This window comes from Doryrhamphus excisus, chromosome 3 (genome assembly GCF_030265055.1).
Source record: "Doryrhamphus excisus isolate RoL2022-K1 chromosome 3, RoL_Dexc_1.0, whole genome shotgun sequence".
Taxonomy (NCBI): Eukaryota; Metazoa; Chordata; class Actinopteri; order Syngnathiformes; family Syngnathidae; genus Doryrhamphus; species Doryrhamphus excisus.
Genome location: NC_080468.1, coordinates 26,982,332 through 27,001,558, shown reverse-complemented (window position 1 = coordinate 27,001,558; position 19,227 = coordinate 26,982,332). Strand labels below are relative to the sequence as shown.

Genomic DNA, 19,227 nt, shown 5'->3' with positions numbered 1-19,227 from the left:
CCTTCCTGGATTGCCTCCAAGACTGTAGTTATGTAGCACAAACAGGAGTGTATACAAAGGCATATTCAACGTGTGGGCGAAGCAGTCAAACAAAAAGAACAATGTCTTTGACATGCCAACATTCTCACGCCATTCTCCCAAAAAATAGCGACCCGCTTGTCAAAGTTGTGCCAGCTTGAGGTATGATTGAGGGTTGTCCAAAACCATTGCTGTGGGCAGGAACTTTGTAGCAATATTGGAGAGCAAATCATCAGCAGAACTCAAAACCCATAATCTTGCCTTTGTTTGTGTAAAGTGACAGTCGGAGTATGTTTGACCCTACACTCTTCCATAAGTGGGTCAAAAATGACCCATACTAGAATCAGTGCGTTTTTATGCCAATTTTGCTATTTTGGTTCGGAATAATCACTTGTATAATATTTAGTATTATATTTAGGACCACACAAGAATGATTTCATGTTAGAAACATCTTAATTTTTCACTTTTTTCCATCTTTGAAGAAGAAAATTACCCCGTACAACCATAGAAAATGTGAGGATCCATTGTGTGTGGCATAAAGGTAAGTTAAAATACCTGGAATACCGAGGAATACCTGGAATATGAAATGCTAACAATTTTTCATTACAAAGATATTTCAAGAAAACAACCCGACCGGGTCATTTTTGACTCACTTATGGAAGGTTGGGGTAGTAACACAAAAATGAAAATTTCTTAAAATGTATAAAAGGTAAGTTAAAAACGTGAATGGCATGATATCAAAAACATGTTTGTTGAGGAATACCTGGAATATGAAATGATAAAAAAAATTTCATTACGAAGATATTTCAAGAAAACAACCTGACTGGGTCAATTTTGACCCACTTATGCATCTAAGGGTTAAACATGTGAGAAGTAGTATGTCCGTATATTTAAAACCACCAATGTAATGTTTGCCGTTGCACATATGAAATTATACTTACCTAGCATTTATGAAAGTCTTCACCATGGCTGGAGTTTTAGAAAAGTTTTTAAGGTCAAAACCCTACATTTGCATGTGGACAAAGAGCCAAAATGCATACATTTTTAAAGCTCCTTAATAATGTGGATGTAGTCATAAGCTTCCCCATTTTCCTACTAGATACAGTCCCCATCAACCAAGTCATCTGTAGACCTTCTTAGGTCCAAAAAGTAGACATTTGAAAAGTCCAGATGTCTGAAGGGAGCCTGGGATTTGCTAAATAGCAAATGATGCTTTTCACACTTGTCTAATTGCAATATCTGTGGTCTACATGTTTTGACTTGCCAACATGAGCGGCCACCAGTGTTGTCTTACAAAAAACAAAAAACGCACTGAAATTTTGGCCGTATTTTAGTTAGGAAAGCATCTGTATTATCTTTCCGTGCTGCGTATTGCAGCGACAACACCTGCTAATACGTCTGTTTTCTTTTTTCAAGCATTAAATGCTTGAAGGCATCTCTGGACTTGTCAGGGATGCCAGTTGTTCTCATTAAAAAACAACTTTTGGTTTCTTTTAAATAAATCCCTGAAGCTACTGCACTTTTATTTTATTTTTTATCAACTCACAGTCATCACTGGTGCCGTAGTTGTAGTTGCAGATCTGCATTGGCTTATTTTTTGGCTGCGGCATCTGGCAACTCGTTAACAGCCTGAGGTTGACCTGCTTTCCCTGTCCGGTTCTGGAAGCATCCTTGCATGTCCTAAGAGTTGACATGTGATGCAGAGTTCATCCAAACAACTTATCTACTGCACGTCCTCCAGTGTTGGGTGTCACGCTCTGTGCTGCAGTACAATTAGTCCTCCACAAATTACAGTGTGTGCATACGTAAGCATTATGTCCATACTTTTGTGCAACTATGAGCCATTCAAGCATTGCCGCGCCAATGCAGAAAAACATGTCCACACAGTAAAGTACAAAAACAACATAAAGGCTTAAGTTTGATGAGCCAGAATGCCCATGTGACCTCTGTACGCCTTGCAGGCTAAAGGGCGGCAGCACTGACATGTTTATAGTCGGCGAGGTCTTCCAGTGAGGCCGTCCATCACTGGGTCTTTACTGCTGGTGGATCTATAAGGAGGGAAAGCAACAAATATAAAATGGCCTTAAAGCCCTTATAGAAGAACACAGTATGTCCTTATCATCCACACAAATTGGCAATGTACAGTATTGCATAAATGTTAAATGCCGAAAATACAATCCTCTCTCACCACGCAGTGATAATTGGATTTGCACTTCACATTAACAACTTGGAGGAAATTGTCTGAAGGGATATGACCTTATTTGATCCAAGTCTGCTTTTTTGACCAGTGCTTTGAAAAATGACTTCAGACAGGTTAGCTAATTTATATATGTGAGAAGGTGAGATGTATTAGAGGAGGCGATGTTGGAGGAGCTGTTCCTGTCACTTTCTCATTGTCATTAGCCACCTGTACATGAGTTTTCCCTCTCTCCCAATGGAATTGTTCCGAATGACTTTTCCAAAAACAATGGTATACAAGGAAAGGAATATTCCAATCTCTTGTCTCCATGCGCCGCTATAATCAAACAGAATAGTCAATAGGGCATGCGCAGTAAAGCGTAAACATCAACATCATGTGAAACCAGCTTCCTCGAGTTTTTCTTTCACTTGTTGGAATAACTCCGTATTGCGGGTTTTTTGTTTGTCCAGTCTTGAAATTTAGTTTGTATCAAAAACAAACTTTCCGCAGCAGTCCAGTGCCGATTGCTCGCCTCCATTTTTAAAACTGAAGAACACAACCGGGGTGAATTTAAACAGGAAAAGATCAAATTAAATCTTGCTAATGTTTCATAATTAAAGTCAGGACATGTTTTATATAGATATATATTTATTTTTAAAGAAAAACTGGAATTGTGACTAAAGTATAGAAGATTCTGTTCCGCAGATGGCGATAATGCACAACGAAAGCTGCTTGCCAACCGCTAATAAACAACAGAAGAAGAAAAACACGACGAACAACAACTTTCCGTTTGAGCTGGTACATGATATCTCAATCGGATTGGGGAAAGGAATATTCCCACCCCTGTGAATCCGATTATATGTTCATTCGGATTGGCACTTTTCTTTTGGAATGAGGTGTATACGAAGGTTAAATTCTTAAACAAACCAAATGCAATTGGAATATTTGGGTTCATGTATACGTGGACTTTAATCATGGCTTTTCTTGCAGTGTGCATTCATTCATTGTCATTGAAAACACCCCAACGTCACAGTCAAACGGTCTGGTTGCCAGTGGAAGACTGGTGTTCTTCTGCCTTTGTGTCTATTTCTTATCTGAGGCACAAGCATCATAACATTTAAGGAAGACCTCATCGGTTCTGCACGAGGAGGTCAGTATTGGGGTTTTTAGGAAGACTTATAATTTAAATGCGGTGTCCACTCATCCCCCACACACATTCCTCTCCTTTAAACACTCCCTTGTTGCACTTTGAGGCGGAAGCGGTGTTCATTCAGGACTTTTAAGGCTACCATGAGCATACCAGAGTGGTGCCCATCTCGCTAATGCATCTGCTCAAAGGGCAGTAATTGTGTTGGCAATGCTGGAATTTGTTCTCCTTAAACCAGACTTGGACCACCCTAATGGAGAACCTGGGCATGCAGATATTAACAAAAAGTTAAAACCTTGACACCAGTGTTCCTTTACCTGCTTTATCTTCCATGTCGAGTAGCTTTAATTGAAGTCACAAACACGGCCGTGCTCCCCTGAGATCTGTGAGCGCTCAGTAAATATTGTCCGAATGTGGTGCAGCTACAGATAAGAGAGGTCTCTACCTCCAACGGAGAGCTCTTTTATTATTCATAGGGCCTTTTTCCAACCTATCTTCTAACGATAGATTTGGAATAATAAGCTGTTGTTACAAAGTAACTTGGCTGGACTGTTGTATCACTTTTCCTTACTGGAACTCCAGCATCACCTTTCCTCAGGCTGATCAGTTGAGCTTGGATTGGAAGGCGTTTAAATAAAACATGAGCACTCTCAAGTAGTATGTCCAGCAACAAAGCATCTTAGTCACCTTTGACAGTCTTATTGAATAACATTTACTACTTAGAATAAGTTAGTCATGTTCACAACATTTTTTTTTTTTTTTAATTTTCACAGAAAGGAACATGACACGCCTTTCTGTGTTCTTCTAGTCTGTCTCTTTGTGGGCTGATACTCTGACACTTTAAGCTCAGCGGCCGCTTCCATCCGAGAGAACGTTTGAAGGCTGGTGGTGGCGAGGTACGCTTGATCAGTTGTCCAGAGTCATTTTGGTCTCATGATGTTCAAGTGAAGAGCACTGTTTATATTTATATTTTTGGTCCATTCATGGATCACACCTGTTTTGCAAAATGTCCTGAAACATTGAAGATTTGGACATGTGCAAGAAGGTAAATGAAATTCACCTGAAAGCCCAATATCCCGAACTCTTTGAGTACAGTCATTCATCTTTTATTGTGGTTATTTGGCTGCAAACCAGGCTGCAATAAGTGGATTTCAATATTAATAAATTGAATATTTATGTACTTAGGGCATACAAAAGCTGTTCATGATCTTCCAAATACAGTATTTAACATATTAGAACTCTTTAGACTACTGGATCTGGCCAGCTTTACATTGTACATGTTTCTTTTTTTTTTGACAGCGTACTTCCTGCAATGGCTATTGTCTCATTATTATTATTATTATTATTATTATTATAGTCTCACATGAGAACATTGTCTCACTAAATAAGCCATTTAAGACGGAAATAAAACTTCTGCCTGTGTGTGTCACTGTAAATGTGTTCCCCAGGGGACCTTAGTGGCAGGCGGTCAAATGTGTGGAGGACAGCTAGTGATGTCAAAGGTTCAGTGTTGAGTTTTAGCTTGTTGTACGTTATGGCCGAAACAGTAGCCCGTGTTGTTATCATTATTATATCATTGTGAGATAATTTAATGCCTGTTTTGGCCATCACGTCAGGTGCTTGTCTCCCCAACCAATTACTGACGCCTATTGGCCAATGTAAAATACTACATTCACATTTAGAATGCTTCTTCTGCCGTGTATTTGTATTTTAGTTTATTTAGCCGTTCTTGTGCTTGGATATTTAATTTAGGCCAATTGCTTAAATATGATTTTTTTAAACTAACAATTGCAAATATTCAAGCACAAAATAATGAATTAATTAATGACATTTAGAAAAAAACAAGAGATGATTTTAGTGCTATGTTGAGACAGGATGTGGTGCGGCAAGTGGTTGCAAACATTTCTTGTTCAAACTGCTTTGCACCCTGCAGCTTGTTGCTCTTCACTGGAACACTTTATGTTGTAATTTGCTTACTTTGGCTCACATTTGTGCATTTATGTTTTGCATGGTTTAAAAGAAATAAGTCAGCATTTGCAAATACACCATTTGTGAAAATACTCAAGGTGAAAGCCGCTCAGTGGAATTTTTTTATATTAAGAATGGCAGTGAGAGGCAAATGAAAAGGAAAGAAAATGAAGGCAGGCGGGGTGGAAAGGTCAGGTGGATCTCGTCATTGAAGTGAGGATGATGATGTCTTGACCAGAGATGGGAATCAAATGGAGGACCATTATATTGAAGACGATAGGAAGGAAATTGGAACCACTTTAGCACCTCTCTAGGACAAACATTAGCCACTATTTTGTATTTTACAGTTCATCCATCTAGCTTAGCATGATAATAAACTACCTTGAAGTTTTATCATGATACAGATGGAGGCAGCTTATTTTTCATGCTATCTATGCCTCCTTCCTGTTCCTTCTTGCTTCCTGCTCTCCATCTGCATCAATTTCCTGCTCCTCTTGTCTCACTTTGCTCTTTTTTGCTCTTTTATCTTCAGTCAGTCTTTTTATCCTCCTCCTCTTCTCCTCCAATGCTGGATGACTGACAAGATGTGATACAGACGGGAGATAACTTGCCATCTTTTAAATATCTACCCCAGCACTCATCTGCAGAGGGCTTTCAATTAGGTAGCCGTTGCAGTTGCCAAAGTGTGCCCATTGGTGCAGTTAGCCGGGCTGGTCCGACTGGTACTCGGACAAGAACCTGCTGATGCATCCTGAGTTGCTCATGCAGCACACTGCAGGCCGAGGCATCCTAATGTGTCCACCATGGCTGTAAATGTCACGTACAGTTTAGTCTTTGGCTGCAGGCAGATGCGCTCATGTTTGAGGCATTTGAAGTCTACTAGGGACTTGCAATATACATGTGGGTCTGAGTTACTCAGCATTTTGGATTAGTCAAATTGGGGCCAGGGTTTTGCCTTTAGCAAAGAAAGCAGAGCAAGAGGTTGTGGTACAATAATTCATTCATTCATTTTCTACCGCTTTTCCTCACGAGGGTCGCAGGGGGTGCTGGAGCCTATCCCAGCTGTCTTCGGGCGAGAGGCGGGGTACACCCTGGACTGGTGGCCAACCAATCATAGGGCACATATAGACAAACAACCATTCACACTCGCATTCATACCTATGGACAATTTGGAGTCGCCAATTAACCTAGCATGTTTTTGGAATGTGGGAGGAAAACCCACGCATGCATGGGGAGAACATGCAATTGAACCCTGGTCTCCTAGCTGTGAGGTCTGCGCGCTAACCACTCGACCCACATCCATTAAAGGAAAGTCCTGATATGAGATATGAACACATGTCTTTCCCTTTTCTGTGTGTTCTAAAGCAGTGATTTTCAACAACTGTGCCGCGAGAAATCGTCAGGTGTGCCGTGAGGAATTATTCAATATCACTTTTTTTTATTAATATGTATTAATAATTTTCTGCAAATATTATGTCATTGTCGCGTGTCATTGGTGTAGAGACTGGCAGACCATTGCCTCGTTCATCTAATAGACTTAGTGATGCACGTGAGAGGTAGTGGTGACATTTTATAACATTGTTGGTTAAATTAGTATGCAGATCAAAAGGATCTGCTGTGGCGAGTCCGTAATCAGGAAAAAACTGAAAGAAGCAAATAATGTTGGTTATTGGTGTGCCGCCAAATTTTTCCAATGTGCCGTGGCTCAAAAAAGGTTGAAAAACACTGTTCTAAAGAGATAAATATGCACATATGGGGATTCACCTATTTATCCTATGAAGCCCTCTAAACACCCCTCATAAATCCACCAACAATGTCCCATTTACATAATGTGACCCGCATATTAACCAAGCTACATCCACATTATTATTGTAGGAGCAAGCACTGAAGAGCTACTTTTTACTGCCATCTTACTCGCAGTGCCTCGGGGCCGCTACTGAGAGGTAACGCCAGCTTCTGGAGCTGCTGTCGTATCGCATTTTAGTTTGGAAAAGTTAATGCCAGGTTATAAATCATGCCTCACACTTCTAGTAGAAGAACTAAGATTGTGATAGGCCAAAATGTTTTTGGTCAACTGTGAGATTCCACTCGATTCCACTAATCAAACATCCGGATGGACATTTACTTAAATAAAGCTCTTTTTTTCCTAAGTAGACAATCTAAGTGAATATTACAAGGGTTATTTTCACATAAACTATTCATTATTCTCAAGTCAGCACTACTTTCTTTTTAAGTATAACTTTAAAAAAAAAACATTGTCACATTTATTAGCATATTGCTTTACCTCATAAAACTTAACTTAAAAATGTGTAATTATTTTTACTTAGACTGTGCTTGCCAATGATTTACAGTTTTCAAGTAATCGCTGCTTGCTTATTAAAAATGTCCAACAGAAATGTCTTCATTAATATAATCTATAATATAATATAAGATGTAATAGCCAGGGTATTTTTAAGAAACTTTTAATGTAGCGGCGGAGCTAGTTTATGGACATGTCTAATCTTGGGACGTCTCCTATACGTCAACGTTTAAATACTGTGCTGCCGGCACTTGTAGCTCAGTAGCTGACGTCGGCCTGCATCTTTTCCATAGAAATAGACGCTGCACTGCAACCAGCGAAGGGAAAAGGCACAGTAGCGAAGGGAAAAGGCACAGTGTCTTGTAACGTTGAAGAGATTACCCATTGAGGGCACACCCAAGCAAATGTGTGCTTGGGTGTCAATCAATCTCCTCCATCCAACCCTGTCTTCTGCATCTGTCTCTCTCACGCCAACTACCCTCATGTCCTCCTTCACTATATCTATAAACCTCCTCTTTGGTCTTCCTCTATGCCTCCTACCTGGCAGCTCTAAACGCAGCATCCTTCTACCAATATATTCACTCTCTCCTCTGGACATGTCCAAACCATCTCAGTCTGGCCTCTCTGACTTTATCTCCAAGGCCTCTAACATGTAATGTCCCTCTGATGTACTCCTTCCTGATCCTATCCATCCTGGTCACTCCCAATGAGAACCTCAGCATCCTCATCTCTGCTAGTACATCCAGTTCTGCTTGCATTCCAAATGTGTCAATTGTAAATAATTGATATTTGGAAATAAATAGTTATTTTCATGGGCGGCACGGTGGTTGAGTGGTTAGCGCGCAGACCTCACAGCTAGGAGACCAGGGTTCAATTCCACCCTCGGCCATCTCTGTGTGGAGTTTGCATGTTCTCCCCGTGCATGCGTGGGTTTTCTCCGGGTACTCCGGTTTCCTCCCACATTCCAAAAACATGCTAGGTTAATTGGTGACTCCAAATTGTCCATAGGTATGAATGTGAGTGTGAATGGTTGTTTGTCTATATGTGCCCTGTGATTGGCTGGCCACCAGTCCAGGTTGTACCCCGCCTCTCGCCCAAAGACATCTGGGAATGAATAGTTATTTTCATGTGATACAACCATTTTTTGTGTTATTTATGTTGTGGCGTAGTTGTTTGTATATTTTGGCTAAATATATCATGAAATGATATAATTATACACTACATAATTTGTGTCAAAGTGAAAGTTTTTTGCTGAGAACTGATATTTTGCTGAAACGTACGTCTGTTCTACTGCTGATTAAAGAACAGAAAAGGGGGGAAACATTATCACATTACATTTCATAAGTACAGTATTATAACTTACTTTCTGATGAAATATGAGAGTCTAACCTTTCCTTTGCTATACACCATGTCTTTATAGCCTTAGGACACTAGCCCTACAATATTCTGTGTGTAAGCAACTGGAAACGTTTAGCACTAATGCTACATGATAATGCTACTCCAATGGCTTAGTGTTTCACTCTAGCTGGATCTGCCGAGCGCCCAGCAACATTATTGTCTCTGTCTGGGGGGGGAGAGTCGTCATCGTGTCTAACGAAGTCTGCCATGATTAGTTCTTGCAAATGCTTTCTCTGTGCTGCTCTTGTAAATGGAAGTAGAAATCAATGTGGCCGAGATAGAAGTTCCAGTAATGCGTAAAATGACCAATATATGTCAATACGTATGAATGTGCCTGTCAGTACATGTAGTGTATTAGGCAGAATTGGTTAATCCCCATTATGCATTATTAGCTGCCTCATGTTAGTAGTTACTCAGTATTTAGAACACACAGTCTCAAATTAGCATTGTGGATGATGGGCAAAAAAGTACGATCAATTGATTTGTCTTTCCTTGTGTGACCTTTTGTATGTTAATGAGGCAGTCAGTGTTCCATACATGTCATTTTTATTTATATAATGTCAAGAGAACAATATTGACTTTGGCAAAATGAAAAAAAGCAAGGGAACAACACTAATGTTGTCATTGATGTCATCGGTTGTTTTCATAGGCATCTCTCTGTTTGTGCTTTGTGTGATTTTCATCTTTCTCTTTGCTTATTTATAGTTTGTCCAAAATGAAAAATATCACATTTTCTCTATTTTTTTTATTTTTGCCTAACATCATTTCCAGAAAATTCTGAACAACAGAAACACACAGTGTGACAAATACAATTATTTTAATCTGTATATATATATATATATACATATATATATATACAGTATATGCACTTTTTTGATTGTTTTGTTGTCCCACTGTAATACTTTCAAGTCCCAACCAGCTCAAGAGGTTTGTGTCTCTCTGAAAACATTCACAGTTTGATAGCAAGACAATCCATGTGGCACGAATGAAGTCACTCAAAGAAAAAAAAAAATCTCATCGGACATGGATGCTTTCAGTCCAAGCTGCAAAAATAGTGATTATTTCCTTTTATTTCCTTCATCGTTGTTCCCAGCGCGTTGCAAAGATGACGAAACATGAAAACATACGTAACAGGAATGGTCACCTGGCAAAAACTCCTCACATAAACACACGCATCCGCTCGGTGATCCAACCTTTCCATGCACACCACAAGCAGCATGGAAACCTTCCATCATACACCTCCACCATTTTGTAATCCGTATCGACTCCATTGTAATCCGGGTGTCATTTAATAATGTCCGTGCTCCACTGCGCTGCCGCCAGCAAACATCGATTGATCATGGCCAGCTCTGTATTTATGCTCCTGTAATCCACAGGCATGGCCGGCCAAAGTGCAGCCACAGAAGTCACATTCATTGCGTTTAGCTGAATCCAAAAAAAATAACACTTTGACAAAGTTGAGCCACATCCAAATCTCATTTGCCATCCCTCCTGCAGTGTTGGTGATGCTACTTGAACCCGGTGCAAGGCCTTGGTGTTGTTGTGTGGGCCGGAGCAGCTTCTATTAGTGTAGAGGCTTTGCTGGGATCCACACTGAGCTCTAAACCTTCTCAAGCTCTTTGTTCTCACTTCCCGTCTTCGATTATGTCTCTATTTACTTTGAGAACGGTTGCTTGTGTGTCTGACTCTCTTTGAGGATTTCAAGGCCAAAAGCCCCCTCTAGCTATTTACTGTCAAGGCTTTCTATTCTTTATTAAACTTGATTTTGTCTCCATCTTTCTTATTAAACTACAATCCTCCATCTGTCATTTGTCTTAACTCCAACCACTGGAACCTTCTGTCAACGTTCTAAACAATACTTTCCTCCAGCTCTTCAGCGCTCCTCCCATCCTTTCCTTTCTCCCTGCCCCTATCTTTTATAGCTCTGCCAGCAGCCGCACCAGTGTTGGAGTTGGAGTTGGTGGTGTTGTAAGCGTGGATGTATCCACAGCGAGCCCCAAATCCACCGCCGCTTTCACCCTCGTCGCTGGTATTGGAGGAGGCGGTGCTCGTGGTGGAGGCGCACTGCACCAGCATCCCGTGGAGTGACTGACTGCGCCTGGTCCAGATCACGCTCAACCTCTTGGCGTAGCTGACAGCTCCGTACCGCTTGGCAACGGTGGCGGCCGCATCTGTTGCTAGTGCAACGGAGGAGCCCATATCGAGTGAGTGCCGCCGCTTGCTGACGGCCCTGCAGGCGGGGCTTAGAGGGGAAACAGGGCTCTGATAAGCCTGAGAGGAGTTCCATTTGTCCCTGTTGGTGGACGTTATCCTCCAGTCGAGCAGGTCAGAGTCTCTCAGTGGTGCTGCCAAGGAGAAGCTGGCACGATTGGTCAGCTGTCGCTCCAGACGAGGTCTCGGGCATTCCTTGGAGCGTGACTGGCGGGGCAGGGTGGATGAGATGGAGGGGGAGTAGTAGAGGGGAATTCTGTCACTTTCCGGAATGTACCCCGGGGCCTTGTCCAGCTTCCTCTGCCGCACCACCAAGGCCATCTCCCCTCCTGCCCCCGCCATGGTGGAAACCACACCCCCGGCTGAAAGAAACTGCTCCAGGTTGACCTTATTCTTGAGCCTCGGCTTTGGGGGGAGTTTTGGCGGAAGAGCTGAAGCAGAATCCGCCGCCTCTTTCTCTTTGTCCTTTTCTCTTTCCCCCGTTCTCTTGGCGGGCAGACCATTGGGCAGGACCACCATCATGACGTCCCCAGAACCGTTGGATGGGTAGCACCCGCCTCTGTCTCCTCCTTTGTCCCGGGCTGCTACTCCTCCCCCCTGACCACAAACCCCAACTCCTGCCTCGGCGTTGCCATTGTGACAAATGAGGTGGTTGGTGTGGTTGCACACGCGATGGCGAACCATTAACGCCACAGTGAACACGAGGAGTGTAACCACCACCACACCGCCGACCAAGATGGTGAGCGTCCCTCCCAGGAAGTGAGCCTGGAGAGAGCTGCAAGCGGGGTAAACGTCTTTGGTGGAGAAGGAGGTGCAACCCAATACTTTGGTCGCCGCCAACGCTGTCATAGAGTCATCGAAAATGGCCAGCACGCACAAGTTATAATCCACTCCCGATACCAAGTTCTTCAACAGGAAGCGGTCACTAGTGGAGGGTAGGATCCTATAGAAGAAGAAACAAAAAGAACGTCAGCGTGGAATGTAAAATAGCTGCAGTAATGGACGACCTGCTGTGCTGACTGTTGACTGACTGAAAATGTAAGTGTTGAGTGAACCTGGAAGAAGGAGTGAATACAGCAGGAAGGGGAAAATGAGGCTATTGATAAAGAGTGTGCCCGGGGAGCATGAAAAGAGAACTCTGTGTGTGTGTGCGCGTACGCGTAAGCGTGCATGCGCATGCGGATCGCCGGCAGAAGCAAATGTCAAGCCATTTTGTGGGTCTCTGCACTTTTTAAGAGGCCATTTTAGGTGTTAGCGGGATTACAGTAAGGCTGAGGCATTTTAGGGCTTTTGACAAAGTGTAATAGCCATCAAATGTGTCAGTGTATCGCCATAAGGCAGTTGTGTTGTCGTCTACTGTAAATGTGTAATCAGTGAGTCCTCGTGTGGCTCAAACGGGAAGGAATTTGTTCCTCTAAAACGGCCGTGATAGCAAACAAACCATGGATGCATTTTATACACAAGGACCATGCTGCACCTTACCAGTGTGTATTTGTAGCATAATAGAATAAACATATTTCTGTGTCTGTGTGTGCGGATGCGGGGGGGGGGGGTTGTAGTACAGCTCAAGTATCTCTCACTGATGGGAATGACTGTGACCTACCCTCTTGTGTGGGCAACCATGTTTATGCTTTTTCATTGGCAGTGCTTTCTGTGTTTTGTTTTGGGTTTTTTTGGGTTCCCTGCTATCATTTTGTTTGACCCTCGCCCTCCGCCCTCCCTTTCCTACCTCATTGCCTTTTCACACCACATCTAAGGACTTATTTGTATCACCAGACCGCTACATCTAATACACATAGCTGAGAACACCTACTGCTTTACTTTCTGCAAAGAGTTGTTGTCAACTTGGCAGTTTATTTGTTTTCTACATCAGTATATATTGCAAACTCTGAGTATGCACTTGTGCAGAAGTAATGTAGTGCCATCTCGGACTATTCTGTCATTAAAGCATCTCGGTGTCATGAGGTCGCCATAGATTGATCCCTAGCACTGTCAAAATATCTCCTTCCCAGGGGAACAGCTTGTGTGTTGCCATGGCAAATGTTCATTATATGGCCCAATAGTGCAGCACTTGAAGTGAAACACTTATATGGCCTCATACACTATTACACTATTAGCTTCCTTTTGTCACATGATTAACTCGCCGGAGAAAGCCGCAGAGACGTTTTCATTGAATGTCCACTTAGACAACAGCAATACATTTCAATAGAAATCATCTGTATTGTCAACAATCCTGCAGTAATGAATGTGTGTGGATTAAAGTAAGCATGCCTGAATGTTATGCATGCTGAACTGGGACACTACAACCATATGTGAGAAACACACACACTTAAGTGAATCCTTAAGTCCTTTTTGTAATCTCGCCATGCTACTTCCTCACTTTATTCCCTCATTTGTGTTCCTTATAGGGCTGCAACAAACAAATATTTTTGTAGTCGCTGTTCCAAGTTATCGATGAGTTCGTACTAATCAAGTATAATAATAATCCAGTTATCCAAACAGATATGAACTAAACAAACTGTCACTAAGAGGCAAAATTGTTGCCTGAAATGATTGATGTGTGAATATTTGGTTTTAGCTCGTCTGCTTTCGTGGATAACTAAGGAAATAAAGAAATATTCACAGGCTGAAATCAGAAGATATCATAAAAACGATTAATCTAATACCAAAATAGTTGCAGATTTTGATTTAGTTCTCTACATTTGAACAATTTTTTTTTAACTGATATAGTAGTTTTAGTGTAAATCACTTCATCCTAAATCTGCACTATTGATTGCAAACTCCCTCCCCTCTCACCTGCAGACTGCCCCCCCCCCCCCCCCCCCCCCCCCCCCCCGCTTGCCACAAATCCCCTTGGCAATCCTCGCCGGGTGCTCCCTGACCTCACGCGCCACACCCCTCCCTCACTTTTTTTTTACAGCAGACACGGTGCTACGTCTCCATTAGCCTCAGCTATAACGGTGTGTACCATTATTTAGCAATCAAGGTCACTCCTTTCTCTCCCCCCTCCTCTCTCCCTTCTCCATTTACCTTCATCTTACATTTCCTCTTCCTCCTCACCCGCTCTCTCTCGATATCAACACTTATATCCTCCATCTCACCACCTCCTTTTATGAAACCGAATCACATCTCCAGTTTTTTTTTTTGTTGGCAATGTTGGGAGCACAAATAAGCAGGGAAAACAATTCGAACACCCCACGGGTTGCCTGTTGTGACATGTGGAAGTGTGTCATACCAGAAGGGTGCCAAAGAGAGGCTCAGCACGCCAAACCCAAACAGGTTGTACTTGTTTACACATCACTTGACCACCTTTGTGACCTATGGTCGTCACCAGAAATGCATGGATGTATTGATGTTTTTCCCAAAGGGGCAGGTGGTGTTCTGTCAAGCGCTCCTGTTATTTTCGAGCTGCTATGCCTTGTCACCATGATTCTAATTATGGTTAATCCGCGCAACGGCACACTGACACACACAATCACAGATGCACGGAGAACGTGAATGCGACAGGAGGAGAGAGACAGGGCGTGGGTGACCGATTTTTTGTCTGCACTTGTGGTATCGAAAGTTATTATTAGACTGGGGGCAAGGTGGCATTTTTTTTCCCTACTTTTTGCCTTCATGCCTCTTGTTTGCCAGCTGGTGTGACACCAGATAAGATAGGATGACAGAGAAAGAGAGCGAGGATGAGGAGGAGGAGGAGGGTGAAGAGGAGGGACAACAAAAACGATTATCTGCTCTCCCGCCTCACATCTTCGCTGGCCTCATTTCCTCATATCATGTTTGTTTACCCCTTTCCGCCATGTTTGCTCGGGATTCCGCCGGCCTGTTTGGTCGCTCGTCTGCTTGTCTGCCTCGATTCTGTCTGATGCCTTCTTCTGCTCTCCTTCATCAGTGTCCGTGTCCATCACTAACCTTCCACTGGGTCACCATTCTTAATCTGTCCTCTCTCCATTCAAGCTTTGCTTTTAAGCCGTCTCATTCTTGTCGTGACCGTGGAATATGAAGGACTCCCTTTCATTGGGAACCTCAAAGAATTAACTGTATCATCAACTTGTGGAACGTCCTTTTCGTCTCCCTGCTGCATCTCCTTGCATCCCAATCTCTTCTGCTTTTGTGCTCCCGTGTACTGGTTACTAAGCAACTTTGCAGGCCTGGTGTCAGCAGTATTAAACAAGAGCCATACTGTGTGTACACTGCATAAATTGTGTCAGCGATACACGTTAAGTTCGTTCCCCCTTATTTATCCCCCTGGTCTCTCAGCGCGCTCTGCTTTTGTAATTTGCCACTCCTGGCTTGCTCTTGTCTTTCGGCAACCCAGCATGCTTCCTCTCCAATGTATGTCAGCGTCTTTTAGTAGGCTCCATTCTCCCTCGTTCTCGTTATTTCCTCGACGCAGCATGGTGCTCTGCTCGCTTGTGACGCTTTTATACTTTGATTGCCCAGCAGGGTCCTGCTGCTGTTGTTTAATTGCAAGATTTTTTTTTTAACACACCTTTACCATTTTAATCTTTTAGAAGAAATGTTTGGATAGAATAGAGCACTCAACTTTCACTGTGGATGGAGTGCACTACATGGTAGCAAACAGCAGAGGTGCTGTTGAGTAATCTTTACTTGTTTTGCTGTCTTATTTAGTTTGCGTGTTTCCAGAATTACTCTAAAATGACCACTGCTTTACTATTTTCAAAATAGTACTCAGATTAATGTTACTTAACCAAGTCAATGTGTGTTATTATTGATATTGTTTTTCATTAACAGCGGTCACCAACCCATCAGAATTTGGGTCAAAATTTGGGACGGTCAATTGTGAAACTATAAATATATATATATAATAAATATATAATATTCATTCATTCATTCATTTTCTACCGCTTTTTCCTCACGAGGGTCGCGGGGGGTGCTGGAGCCTATCCCAGCTGTCTTCGGGCGAGAGGCGGGGTACACCCCGGACTGGTCGCCAGCCAATCACAGGGCACATATAAACAAACAACCATTCACACTCACATTCATACCTATGGACAATTTGAAGTCGCCAATTAGCCTAGCATGTTTTTGGAATGTGGGAGGAAACCGGAGTACCCGGAGAAAACCCACGCATGCACGGGGAGAACATGCAAACCCCACACAGAGATGGCCGAGGGTGGAATTGAGGGTGCCGCCCAAATATATAAAATAATATATATAAATATATTATATATTTTCCGTTGTCATGTAAATATATATAATATATAAATATATAATTTTATAAAAATAAAATAAAATTAAATAAAAGCTGTGGTGAATTTGTCATTGGTCTGAGGCCCACTTCAGAAACAGAAAGAAAAACAGCAAAAATACAACTAAATGAGGAAAAGCTAAAATGTTGACACCAACAACAAATAAGCAGCAGAAGCAGGGAGCTGTGACTAATGCAATAATATTACTTATATTACCTGCATTACTTTCAGGAAATAGTTCAACTTTCAACATCGGGAAATACATGCACAATTAAATGCCCTGTCATTAATAACTTTGGCAAAACCAGTTTATTTTTAGAGTAAACCGAGGACCAATCACAACAAGCTGCAGCCCTTGGAGGTGCACTTGAGCCGCCTCTGCCATATATGATCAACTAAATGCAGTAACAGTCATCCATGTACAAGGTGCAGCACCCGATTTAATATTATGTGCAAAGTGTCTCCCCTCAGGCATGATGCCGGCAAAAAGCGAGGCACCTTGGCCAGCGTAACAGATGGTACCACATGGGCACACTTACAAGTGGCGCCTCATTAGCATGGAGGGACATTCTCTCCCCTCAATTGTATGTCCTTCAGGTGGGATTCACCACAAGGGTGTGGAATCTTTGGGTTCTGTCTAGTAGTGCACCACTGAGGTTGGAGGCTGGTGTGATGGTGTCACTGCGCTGACAGCATGAGGACTTCCAAACAGATGCTACGCGGTCACCATCCCACCTGGCCCTGTCACACACGACATCCAAATTAGACAGGCCCTGCTAAAATGAGTGCTGCTATTGTCTGGAAAGTGAGTGACCTTTATAGTAATGATTTAATCTGGCGCACGTACAGGGTCCTTACTATTGTTGGTACAGTTGAGCTTATTTTTGGGACCCGACCAACCAGAAGCACCCTTGGTGATTTTCTGACTTTGTTTTCTCTCCAGTCGTCTGTTATGTTTTGGCAGACTGTGGCAAAAAGACCAACAAGAAAGCAAAAAAAAAAAAAAAAATTGGACTCTATTTGAGTTCCATAATCGTTCATAAGCCAAGAGTCTCTTTGGCTGACTGGATTCTTCATGCGGCTCGCTGGTGTGATATTGCAGTCGGCACAGGAACGTTAATAGCATGATAGAAATCTATACTGGAGATCCCCGGCTCCTTTGTGGTGTGCCTTCTTTCAAATGCTTCCCTCTTTCATTACTTTATCGCTCCTCTGAGACACGATTTACCTACCTCGGCTCTCAAAGCCTTCCGACGTCTTGTCTCCACTTTCAATCTTTTTTGTCTCTCTCAATTTCACCTGCAAGCTGAGTCTAGATCAGCATTCCGGACTCTTGTCCCATGAAACTCACATTTGTGACGCTATTTTGATTCATGATGTCTGTAATGGGCTGCATGGTGGACAAGTGGTGAGCGCAGGCCTCACAGCTAGGAGACACGAGTTCAGTTCCACCTTCGGCCATCTCTGTGTGGAGTTTGCATGTTCTCCCTGTGAGTGCGGGACTTTTCTCCGGGTAGTACGGCTTCATGTTAGGCTAATTGGCGACTCCAAATTGTCCAGCATATTATTAATATGAACTTGGGTCTTTGGGCGATTAGTGATTAGCGCACAGGCCTCACAGGGAGGAGACCCGAGTTCAATTCCACCCTTAGCCATCTCTGTGTGGAGTTTGCATGTTCTCCTCATGCATGTTTGGGTTTTCTCCTCTCACATTTTAAAAACATGCAAGGTTACGCCAATTTGTCCATAGGTATGAATGTGAGTGTGAATGGTTGTTTGTCTATATGTGCCCTGTGATTGGCCGGCCACCATTCCAGGGTGTACCCCTCGCCCGAAGACAGCTGGGATAGGCTCCAGCACCCTCACGACCCTTGTGAGGATAAATGTTAGAAAATGAATGAATGGCTGTAATGACCTGAAATTTTGCACATGTCAACCTTTTGGTATCTAAATACTAAACCAGACTGGCACATTGGGCACTCTGTAGCTTGACTTGTGTGTGTGTGTTTTTGTTTTTTTTTTTAAGTAGCATGCAAGTTGTTTCTATCATTAGAGTCGTTTCTGTGGTGGAATTAGCAAAGTTGATCAGCAAGGGAGCTGCGATCTCATTCCGTTCAATCATTTATTTAATTAGTTCTCCCTGTTTAATTGCTGCACGTGTGCTGATGGGAATGAAAACACTGCCTTTGTTACCCTTTGTCTGAGTTGCTACATCTCCATTTTGTGGCCAAGATGATCATATTCTTTATGAGTAGCTCTTCTCACCTCTCTGTTACCCCGGTTGGCCCCTGATGTATTTTTCCATCTTACTCTATTTCATTGATGGATTTGCTTCCCCCCCCCCCCCCCCCCCCTTGCTTTTTCCTAAAGGACAATTCAGCCCACCCATCTCCCTTAGCCTCTGCCTCTCACGCTTTCTTCCCTTTCACCAGTCCTCCTTTCATTTAAATCTCTCCTGAGGGGATTTGTTTAGAGTCAATCTCAGCTCTTACCCTTCTCTCCAAAGCCTCCTCCCCAGCCCCTCTAGAAACTCTGAGGCCTCACCCCGCTTCCTAAAGCCTGCTTCCTTCAGTATGGTAAAACTACCAGCCATTTTACTTTGCTTCCCTGCCACCAGCGTTGTCACTATAACACAAGAAGTCATTACATTTCTGTTTCATTTAAGGCAGACCGTTTGGATCCTGTGTCTCCTGTTCTGTTCCTTCCCTTGATGATGTGTCAGGGCAGCAGCCTCACCCATGAATGTTTCATCAGCTCGGGCTTGTAAATAGAGGTGCAAGGAGCTTTAAAGTTC

General features: G+C 42.8%; 2 protein-coding genes across 3 annotated transcripts in view; one reads left to right on the top strand and one right to left on the bottom strand.

Moving 5' to 3' along the window:
* The window catches only part of LOC131125146 (pyruvate carboxylase, mitochondrial-like), a 215,252-nt gene that overhangs the window by 121,062 nt on the left and 74,963 nt on the right, over positions 1 to 19,227 (top strand). The gene's annotated exons all lie outside the window — the stretch shown is intronic.
* Positions 8,744 to 19,227, bottom strand: part of LOC131125147 (leucine-rich repeat and fibronectin type-III domain-containing protein 4) — a 28,338-nt gene continuing 17,854 nt past the window's right edge. For both annotated transcript variants that reach the window (XM_058066387.1, XM_058066388.1), the window contains one exon: positions 8,744 to 12,163. In XM_058066387.1, coding sequence (XP_057922370.1) covers positions 10,858 to 12,163 — 1,306 coding nt within the window. In that variant the 3' untranslated portion in view covers positions 8,744 to 10,857. The remainder of the gene's footprint in view (positions 12,164 to 19,227) is intronic.